The 11,561-nt window shown below is 44.7% G+C and overlaps 1 protein-coding gene across 2 annotated transcripts in view; it reads right to left on the bottom strand.

The window, feature by feature from the left end:
• Window positions 1–483: 483 nt before the first annotated feature.
• The window catches only part of HADH (hydroxyacyl-CoA dehydrogenase), a 48,556-nt gene continuing 37,478 nt past the window's right edge, over window positions 484–11,561 (bottom strand). Inside the window, exons 6-9 of one of the 2 annotated variants that reach the window (XM_059923400.1) lie at window positions 7,944–8,016; window positions 2,373–2,489; window positions 1,227–1,378; window positions 484–956 (exon numbers count right to left, since the gene is read on the bottom strand). In XM_059923400.1, coding sequence (XP_059779383.1) covers window positions 1,260–1,378; window positions 2,373–2,489; window positions 7,944–8,016 — 309 coding nt within the window. In that variant the 3' untranslated portion in view covers window positions 484–956; window positions 1,227–1,259. Of the gene's footprint in view, window positions 1,379–2,372; window positions 2,490–7,943; window positions 8,017–11,561 lie in introns of both variants that reach the window. The other variant, XM_059923399.1, reaches the window with a different exon arrangement.

Below are 11,561 nucleotides of genomic sequence, written 5' to 3'. Positions count from 1 at the left end.
CCAGTGGCACTGTGACCCAGGATACCAAACAAGGATGCCCATTTTGGGGACAGTCCTGTTTGAAAGGATTTGAAATTTTCAAATTTGCTATTTTGTATTTTTTTTTATCACTGAAACCTAGTTCTAATCCTGGCTCTGCCACAAAATTTCTGGTGACCTTGGGCACATCACTTCAGCTCTCTGTTAATGAGGCCACTGGACCTCAGGGTTTCTGATGTCCTTCCAGCTTCAAAATTCTATCTTGGAAGACACTTTCTCAAGCCAATGATTAAAAGAAGCTTATGTTACACTGTTTCTTTTTGTTGGCAAAGAAGAAACAGATGTTCCTTAAAAAGTGTTTTCTGTGCCCTTATTATTGCTCTCCGGGTAAGAAATCTGGAGTGACAGCTGCAGGCAGGTTGTACATGAACACCTTCTCCTGCCACTCCTTCCCCTCCATTACCACTCAAAAAAGTGACTACAGGCCAAAGAAGATGGCACAGCTTCTGGCTAAACCTTTACTTTTATAACCATTTAAGCATATTATGATTTTAAATTATACATGTTTATTTCAATTCAAATTTTCACAGAATAAAAGACTGCATTTCATTAGAGTCAATCTGCAGCAATTATTTCTCATAAAAAAAAAAGACAATAATCACTCAGCTTTCAGAGGTGAATGAAACCTCTTCCTGCAAAAACAAAACACATGGAGGTATTCCCACCAATCCAGAAGCAGCATCTCGATGATGAGTTGAATCAACAAGACATGACACCTGACGTCATGCCCAAAGTAGGGTAAGGCTTGAGGCTGCAGGCGGCAAACGTTCTGGTAAAGGCGAGATGCAGGGGCTGCTCACGCAGCCCTCCACAGACACACCACGACGAGTCAACGGCTCGCGGCTCTCCCGCGTGGCAACGACCGACACAGGGTGCTCTCGTTCGTTACAAGTGAATGAGTTCAGGTTCAGGACACTCTTTACAAAAACGACAAGGTTCAAAATAAATGTTTACTCCAAGGCACCTAAGGTGTAAAGCTTTTTAGAAAATACACAGAAATGAACAAACAGACTAAAAAAGGAAATTAGTTCTCAATGGAAGAATCGGCTATTACTGTAACTACTGTAAATAATTAGTTCAGATAGATTACAATCAAAATACACATCGAACAGACTGTGCTGTGTGAGGGAACGTCTGACCAAAGAGCATTCCCCTGGGCACTTGGGGAGCTGTTGGTATGTGCTTACGGGGCTTCTTCCCAGAGCCAGAGAAGCTGCGCATCACTTGTATTTGTAATATCCTTCTCCAGTCTTCTTGCCAAGCTTATTCTCTGCTACCAGCTTATTCATGGATGGGCTGGACTGGAACAAGGGGTTCTTTGTATCCATTTCATGCCATCCTATTGAGAGGAGGGAAGAGAGCTTCGGATGAAGTGCTGGGTTTAGGTCTCGGCGTTCCAGGGCAAGTCTGGAGGCAGAGCGTGGGGAGAAGTGTCCCTACTGTGATGTGGGAGAGCCCCACGGGCCTGATGCCACTCGGGCCCAAATGGCAGAGGCAGAAGGAAGGCTGAGCATGAGCCCTAAAGCGGGTGTGCTGCCACCAGGCCGCGCCGCTCGAGGCCCAGCTCTACCAACGGCCGTCCTGTTCATCCGACCCCTTCCTGGGAATCGCTAATGCCAAAGGTCCAGGGTCACAAACAGAACCCAATTCACCTGGTGGCTGGACCCCTCAGTGACACAGTGAAATGACTTTTCACTGACTTTTCAGCAAATCTGAATTTGCTGCCACTGGTATTTTGTACCCTCGTAAAATTCAAAAGTTCATGCTTAAACCAGAGCCCTCCTTGCTCCTCCTGTAAGTATTCTTTGTGCAACTTGGTATTATGAGGTACATTCAACTTCAGTAGCCCAATTTGGGTTACTATTTTAAACCTGTCTTCAGAGCCACTACAGTAAAATGAATACACTTTTTTAAATGGTTGTGCATCTTGAATGCAGTGGTTACACATATCAGCATATGTGATAGAATGACTGTGTACCAATGTCAATTTCCTGGCTTTGATACTGTACTGTGGTTACGATATAAGATGGAATCACAGGGGGAAACTATATAAAGGGGTACACAGGCCCTGTTTGTGCTGTATTTGAGACTTCTTGTGAATCTATAATTATTTCAAAATGAAAAGTTTTTTAAAAAAAGTTGCCTTATGAGGAGAATAGGCAATCACATTTTTCCTTCTGCCATTTCACTTTAATCTTTAAGCTGGTGGGGCAGGACTTTGGAAGGTCTACTAAGACTCCTTATCTGTTTAAATAGGCATTATACTTATTCATAGTTGAGAGAGACTACCTCAACTCAAATGAGGACAGACAACAGAGAATTCCAATTCTTACCGTCCATGATGAACTTCGTAGTATCCAGCCCAACATAATCGAGAAGCTCGAATGGGCCCATGGGGTACCCAGCGCCCAGCTTCATAGCAGTATCGATGTCTTCCTTGGATGCGTCACCTAAGCAGAAGAGGGCAGTGCTGAGTCCCCACCATCCTTCCCACAATCCTCCTGGTCACGTGCTGAGTCCCTGAATTACTAGCATTTTACATATTTGCACATTCAAAAAACATCTGGAGTCAGGAACTCTGGCTTAGGTAAGATTTTTCTTAGAGATAAATGCCAAACAGGTCACAAGATTTTCAAAGCTACTCCACAAAGTTACTCTGTGAGGTGAATTCTAGAGCACTGCAACCTTGTTCATGGAGAGAGAAGGCCCCAGTGGCCTGGAAACATTAGTTACTTTCTAATGGATTGGGAATCACCTTCTCTGGAATAACTTACTAAAATATCCTTTAAAGCGAGGACATGTTTTTGATTGATAAATGGCCTTTTTTTTGTTTTTCTATGTATTGTATGTATATTTTTCTTTTCCAGCTTTCCTGGTTTTATAAGCAATGAGTATTCCTCTGGAATCACATGCACACAAACTCTTTAGTCAAGATAATGTTTAAAGGAAAGCCCAAACCTGATTTAGAACTGCCATGCAAGTTTGAAAGTGTGTTGAGGAGTCAAGGACCAAGGTGCTTTTTTCTTGGAATTTTTATCCTTCACATAATGTCCTTGGGTCACAGAGGTCTTTACAGAGAACAAGCTGGTCCCTTTCTCCAAAATCAGGACTAGCCTGTAACAAGTGTCTATCTAGAATTTTGTTCCAAAGCATAAAGAAATGGTCAATTATACCAAAGCTAATAAAATTTAAAAGTTATAAAATACTTGAGAGATTTCACAACCTAAATATTTCAGATTTTTAGGCATGAGGAACAAGAACTACTTAAACATGCATAAAGACTCTATTTTTAAAAGCATATGAAGTACTAAGGTAATGCCAAAGGATTTCAAGGCAGTTCAAGATGATTAAAATACCAACCAATTATTTCTTATGGGAGACATTATCAGTACTCCACTGATTAGTCAACCAGAGGATCCTGAGAACCATGATTTGAGCTTCAGGCCATAAGAGAGCAAAAATGATCACATACACATTAGCCTTATCAGGCAGCCTCATTCATTCATTCAACTTTTGTTTATATCTGTTATGTATCAGGCGCCAGAGACTTGGAATGAGACAAAGAAAAACAAGACAAGCACTCCAGTATTCACAATATAATGGGAGGATTCAGATGTGTAAACCACAAATTTCATCATGACAAGTGCTGAGGAGTCATGAAGACTCACACGGCTGCATGGGCAAACACGGAGAGATTTACTCACACTGCCACGACTTCACCACAACTGCCAGCCAGGCCCGGGTCCTGGCGGTCCTGAAGAGAATCCCAGGGAGGGGCAGGGAAGGGCATTCCAGGGAGCAGGAACAGCACGTGCAAACGCAGGAGTGAGAAGGAACATGGCAGCTGATGAGTGGATTATGCTGAGAGGATTTCATGAGACGTCGAGGTTTCTGTGGCGTCAGGGCCCGAATGCCGGAGCGACAGCCCAGGACGCTCCTCTGGCTCAGCTCCTGCTGTCCCTCCCTTGACTGGTACCCTGTCCTCAACAGCGCAGACCTCTGCTCAGGCGTCACCTCATCAGAGCCTCCCCCTCCTCCCTGCACATAAACTAGCAACTGTCAGGACTCCAGGCTAGGGCTCTGGCCATCCCCTAGACTTTATCTTTCTCGGGGATTACTGGTCACAACCTAACATGTTATCTATCGGTTCATTCGCTACAGGCTGTCTCCCCTCATTAGAATCTAGGCTCCCTGGGGATAGAAATCTCATAGCATAATGGTTCCAACTTACCTAAAGCCATTTAATCAAATCAATATTCAAGGCAGACAATAAACCCTAGAGTCAAAACTGTAATTCCAGATTCAGAGACTCACTTGACTAAAATAATATGAAGACACAGCACATCATGTAAAAAAAATCTAAAAAGCTTTACAAAGTCAGTACAATTCTAAAAATTCTGTTCTGAGTAACACAGGGCGAAAGAGGCAAAAAGAAAAGAGAGAGAAATAAAATACACACCGGTGTGCCAAGTGGGAGTTAACAACACGTGGTATCGCGTTTTAGACCAGTAATTCCTACTCTTTAGAATCAAGCACTTCACTCAGGACCTGACACCTTCTCCAAAGACAATGCACATATACACAAAATTCTGCATCAACCTTAGGAGGCTCACGGGACCCACCCCCACCCCCAGCTAAAAGCACCCAACTCTGAACAACAAAGAAGGGCGTCCTCAGTGAACTCCCAGCTCTTCTGCAGGCCTGAGAACCTGAGACCTGCCCCAACAGGCTTCTTTTGCCGGCTCATCAGCACCACCTACCGACCATTCTTGGCATTAACAACAAACCAGAGTCACAGCAAAGAGTTCAGAACCGCAGTGCAGCCGCCACTCCTTCATTCATCAACAGCTACCTAAAGCCTGTCCTACACAAGCACTTTGCGGGGTATGAAGATGGGGACCCAAATACTGCCGCAGAAAACAAGAGTACAGTAGGAGAAGAGAGACACATGCCGTGCGGCAGGGAAGAGAGCAGCACACGCCCCGAAGGAGAAGCAAAGTGTACAGAGAGTCACGACAACACAGATCACACCCAGCCTGGAGCGCTGGGGACAGCCCAGTGGGGCCTTGTGAGAAGGTGGGAGTAAGGTGTGGGGCGAGGACAGGAAGGCAGAGGGTGAGGAGAAAGAAGGCCCCCCGGCGAGGGCACCGTATCTGGTAGGCTACGGTGGAACCGCTGAACACGTCTTGGGCGGGGGAGGGACAGTGTGCGCAGGATGTCGCACAGTGCCTGGGGAACAGGCTCACGACGCTCCCAGGGTGTCACCCGAGAAGAGCCCCACCACGCTGCCAGAGCGGACCCTGACCTGTCACAGTGGCATCTGACGGGGGCAGCTGTCTGCTACAGGCACCAGCCTGCTCAAAGGTCTGCAGAGAGAGCCCGGACCCCCAGGGACGAGGGTGGCCGAGCCCACCAATCAGGCCTCGGTTACAGTGGGAAGGATGAGAGCAACGGAAGGAGAGAGGACAGAAGCTGCAGGGCACTGGGGAGGAAGGCACGACCCAGAGGCAAGGAGGCTCACAGCGCCAGAGAGCAGTGATGGGGGTGGTGAAGCGCCGCTAGACTCCACAGGCAGTTGATGGAAGCGCTGCTGGGGGCCTGTGCGCTCTGAAAGCTGCTCAGCTGCCCAGGAGGCCCAAGTGGACGACGACGGAGCTGATTCTCTGTTCTAACGCCCCACACGTCCTTCTGATGAACCTCTACCACCCAAAGCAGCATTCTGCCAACCTGAGTGGCACACATACCTCGGGAATACCAAAAGTGTTGTAACGGACCCAAAATTCATGTTGAAATACTACCCCCCAATGCGATGGTATAAGGAGGTGGGGTCTTGTACGAATTAGGATTAGCAGAGTCACAAGGGTGGAGCTCCCATGAATGGGATCAGAGCTCTTCTCAGAGTCATAAGAGAGCCTGTTTCCTCCCTCTGCTCTCCGCCATGGGAGGCAGTCTACAACCAGAAGAGGGCTCGCACCAGATACCCAATCATGCTGGCACCCTAAATTTGGACTTTAGCCTCCAGAACTGTGAGAATTAAATTTCTGTCATTTATATGCCACCCAATCTATGCTGCTGTATTTTTTATAGCAGCCCAAGCTGACCAAGACAGTGTCATCCAGAGAAATTCTCCACAATGAGTTCGGGAAAGGCTGGGCTGAACTGCCTTCACGGCTTGACTCTGCTGCCCGGGGGCAGTTCTGCATGCACTGTGCCCTCACCCTCCTGGACAACACAATACCTGAGGAGACCAGTTTGGTAAAGGCACGAGGTAACGGGAAATCCTTTGCTGCCTGGGGGAGCCTCACTAAAGGCAGGCTGACCGGCACAGGGAGACTGGGATGCCAGGGAGGAACCCAAAGTGACAAACGAAAAGACACGGCAGCGAGCGGGGATAATCCTAAATGCCTTCAGGTTTCACAGAAGAACGGATGCAGCTCCGCCAGCCACTCAGAGCAGGCTCACAGAGGCGGGGTGGCAGGCGTGCACGTGAGCACCCCCTGTGCTGGCTGAGTGACGGCAGAACCTTGAGGTGGCAGAAGGGACATGGTAAGAAGCTGAGGTGTGAGGAGTCCAGACCACAGCGTGGCTTCCTGGGAAACAGCACCCAGACATGACCCCCAGCACCTCCAGGGTACTGAGGGCACCGCCAAGAGCAAAGTAAGAGTACTTCCCCTGTGGGGTCAGATTCCCCTCCGAATTTCACCTCCCACGTGGCTAGTGATGGTGAAGGTTAAAGGGACTCCATCTGTTTAGAAAAGGACCACTGCTGGTAAGAGGAAAGTAGAAGATAAGAAAATGACTTTCAACTTACAACCAGATACATGGTTCAGTTGAAAATATATCAAAGTGACAGCATGTTTCAGTGAGAAAGACACCGTTATGAGGTGGATCACCCGCATACTATATTCTAAAACATTACATTACAAAAAAAACTCTGCCTTTCAAAGTAGGGCAAAATGCTTCATGCTGTCTTTGAGGTGTAATTAGGCATATTTGTTGATAGATAAACACAGAAGTGTTGGTTTGATCTTGGAGCAAAAGTGAGGCAAATGCCTCCATAAAACACAGAGAAAAGTTTTAATATTTAAAGCAGATTTTGAGGAAGCAAATATGCTTTCATCTCTCTGGAAGAGCTAGTATAAATGTTTTGTTTCAAAAATGACATTCTCAGGAGCAAGCATTTGTGAATGAAGTAATTGAAAACAATTACACTTGCTTTTCATCCAGTCCTATTAAGGCCTGTTTGCCTTTGAAGCAGACATGATAGTTACCTTTCCAGAAATGCGGTAGGTAAGGTAGGCAGGAGGATACATGACATTTTATAACCTTGGACCATGTCCCAAGTCTACTTCTGCAACAGGGAGAATCATTCTTTGTCAATCAACAAAGTATTGAGAAAAAACCATTTCAGACCATTCTTAAGGTTAAAAAAAAAAATGCATCATAACATCACTCAGCAAGGATGGACAAGGCGGTTAGAAACATTCCTTGTCACACAACAGCCCTGTTACTCAGTTCCCTTCTCCTGTCACAATTTTAGAACCTTAGGGAATTTTAAAGGTTTCCTAGCCCTGTGATTTTTACATCTACATCATCATCATCATCGTGATTATTATTATTTTAAACAATAAACCCTTTAACCAGAGATCCAGGATATAAATCCGTGTTGGCCTATGATTGCTCTGGCTGGGACTGTAGTGGGGGGGCTGTCCCAGGGCCACCTCAGAGGGAATCCAGGCGGGCCTGGGAACACAGTGACAGAGGCACGGGGGCCCAGGGTCAGGCTGATCCACAGAGCCAGAAAACAGAAGCTCCTCCCCTACTCCCCATGGCCCATCCCTTCCCACAGACCCTGCGGGAGAACTCCCAGACTCGCTGCACCCAGCCTGGGTCGGGACAGCTACCTCGTTCATACAGCCTGACTGCTTCCATGAGGTATGGCACCAGGAGACGGTTCACAATAAACCCGGGAGTATCCTGTCAGAGGAGAGAGAAAAACAGTAGACAAATGAATTTTCCATGAGCTTTATCTTTTGTAAAGTCACCAGATCACTCCTTCTCACCCTGGACTGTTACCCACATTTATGAAGCTATACATTTTCAAAATGTTTTAAGGTACCAAGACAGTCTCACTTCTATCTCACATGACAATTTATCCAACAATTATAGTACCCCAGAAGTCCCTACTGCACAGACCCTGAAATAAAGGCAGATAAGGCAGAGGGGTCACTAGAAAGAGCATGGCTTTGGGGGCAGGCAGATCTGGGCTCGAATTCTAATATTCTCTGACCTTGCATCATTCTGAATCTCAGTTTCATCATCTGTGAAATGGGAATAGTAACTTCCACCTCACAGGCTGTGAAGATAAATCAGAACACATAAAATGCTGTGCATATAGCCCTCCCCTCAAATGGCAGTCTTTTTACTCCTCTTCTCTCCCACATCCCTTTCAGGAGTCTAGAAAAAGTAACACTCCATCTTGAACACTCCTCGTAGGAGCACGACCTCCCGGCTGCTCAGGATTTTCTCAGGTTTCAGCGCACAGCACAGGATGGTGGAGCTGGGGACAGGCGCCGGGGCAAACAAGCAGATCCTAACAGATCGATGGCCTTTCACAGCTCACTACCAAAGACTCTTTACCCTGATGACACCTTGTACTGCACATCCTTTCTTCATTTCCCCCTCATTAAAATGCTTAACCATCTCTCCTGGAGGCCTAGTATGGGATCTGGATTCTACCTACTGATCTCTTTTGGAAGCCTGTGGGGCAGGCTGGGTTGGTTGCCTTTTTGGTGGTATTTATGTGAAGTTGATTTCCACTAAGTAAATGGAGCCCACTCTTTTAACAAAAGGCTGTGATCCTCCTGCAGGAAGAAATCTGCACCCTGGCCCCAGGCCTTGTGTCCCGTTTCAAGCACACACTGGGCACTCCATAAACATCTGAATTAAAGACGCCCAGCCTCCTGCATTACTCTTTCAACTCACCTGACTGCACACCATAGCCACAGGATTTGTACCTCCTTTCACTCTGGACAAGCTGAACCCACCCCTACCCCATCTCCCAGGAATACAGAGATGCACAAAAGAGCTTTATCAGTTTAACCAAGACTATATTAATATAACAATGTCGATTTAATAACTAGGGCATGGAAGCAACTTAAATGTCCATCAACGGATGAATGGATAAAGAAGATATGGTACATATATACAATGGAATATTACTGTTAGAAAAAAAGAAAGGAATAATGCCATTTGCAGCAACATGGAGGGACCTAGAGAATCTCATACCGAGTGAAATAAGTCAGACAGAGAAAGACAAATACCATGATATCGCTTATATGTGAAATCTAAAAAAGTGGTACAAATGAACTTATTTATAAAACAGAAATAGAGTCACAAGTGTAGAAAACAAACTTATGGTTACCGGGGGAAAGTTGGGGGGGTTGATAAATTGGGAGACTGGGATTGACAAATACATACTACTATATATAAAATAGGTAATTAATAAGGACCTACTGTGTAGCACAGGGAACTCTTCTCAATACTCTGTAATGACCTATATGGGAAAAGAATCTAAAAAAGTGGATATAGGTATAACTGATACACTTTGCTGTACAGCGGAAGCTAATGCAACACTGTAAATCAACTATACTGTAATAAAAACTTTTTAAAAAACTAACTAGGGCGAACATGCTTTTCAACTTCAAAAGGTTTATTGTAGAAATTCAGGATGGGGTAGGGTATCTGAATACATGAAGCACACCATATACAAGGTTAGAAATCAGAAAGAAGCCTGGGAAAAATATTTTCTCCATATATAATAAATGGAGTTTTAAAATCATTTACATAAAGAGCTCATAGAACTCAATAAGGAAAACATGCTAAAACTCACAAAATATTTAACGAAATATTCGTTAGAACAAAATAGCATGTTGCCAGTAAGATTATTGGCAAGAGGTTTTTTCCCCATTATAATATTCAATGCTGTTGAGGATGCAGAGTGATACTCTCATAATATTGGTAGAATGTAAAGAGACACAGCCCTTTAATTAAGCAATTTAATTTTATGTAATCATACACCTTACATTTTTCATACACATATATTTATTAAATATACTTTATTTACCGTATTTATTATATACCAGGTATTGTTTGTTCTAAGTACGTTACAAATATTAATTCATTTATTCCTCATAATAACCCTGTGAGACAAGTACTATTATTACCTCTACGTGAGGTAGAGGTAACTGAGGCACAGAGAGGTTAAGTGACTTGCCCAAGGTTACACAACTAATAAGTGCCAAAGCCAGGATGTGAACCCAGGCAGGCTGGCTCCAGAGTCCGTGGCCTTAACCTTTTCACACCACACTTTCCCTGTGAAGTCTTACTAGGAAGAAAGACACATTTTAGGCACGTTCATGCCATTCTTCTGTGTCAGGTGTTGGTAAGCTACAAGCCTGCAGGCCAAATCCAGTTGTAAATAAAGTTTTAGTGGAACACAGCCACACTTCTCTGCTGGTATGGTCCATGCAGCAGAATCGAGTAGTGGCAACAGAGACCATAAGCCCTAAAATATTACTACCTGGCCCTTGACAGAAAAGTTTGCTGACCCTTGTTCTATGCGATTGCCTTCTGTCGTCTGGGTGCCTCAGCAAGAGCTTGAATAACTGACCCTGAAAGACGCCCCCAAAGCCCTAAGGTATCACCTAAGAAGAGAGTTCTGCAATGATGTAACAAGGGCAATTTTATGAGACCAGAGTTCCCAGGCCTGCATCTGCCATGGCCAGTCTGATGGAAGAACGAATCATCACTCTGCATGAATTAATGACTGTGCTGCTGAAGACCATCCCTGGCTTGTTCCCGCACCTCCATTTTCATACCTGGCTTTTGATCTGCTGCAGGCTGATGTCCTTTCTAACACTATGACTACTTTCTGCCACAAACAAAGCATCAACCGGTAAGAAAAAGTGCAACCATACCCTCTGGTTATTAATGTGATTTTTTTTTTTAATCCAAAATATTTAAAACCATAAGACTAGACCAAAAAAAATGAGTGTTAAAAAATGAGATTCCCTAATATAACACTACAGACCTCCACCGGGGGGACTGGCATGTGGAAGACTATTGGGGCCCACATCGACAGATGACTGATTCAGATGATTCATGAACAATCTGAGTTTTCATGGGTTAATACAATACTGTGAGTTCAGACTTGAGACTATTTTAGAAAGCAAAACTATGGTATGAGAAGAACCACAATGGTATTTAAAAGATTATGGTCAATCAGCAATTCCACTCCTGGATATATATCCAAAAAAGCAAAAACACTAATTTGAAAACATACATGCACCCCAATATTCAGAGCAGCACTATTTACAATAACCATGACATGGAAACAACCCAAGTGCCCATAACAGACAACTGGCTTAAGCAGACATGATATATATACAATGGAATACGGCTCAGCCATAAAAAAGAATGAAATTTTGCCATTTGCAGCAACATGGATGGACTTGGAGGGC

This window comes from Balaenoptera ricei, chromosome 5, assembly GCF_028023285.1.
Source record: "Balaenoptera ricei isolate mBalRic1 chromosome 5, mBalRic1.hap2, whole genome shotgun sequence".
Lineage (NCBI taxonomy): Eukaryota > Metazoa > Chordata > Mammalia > Artiodactyla > Balaenopteridae > Balaenoptera > Balaenoptera ricei.
Note: the sequence above shows the minus strand (reverse complement) of the source record. Positions and strands in the feature narration are given on the sequence as shown.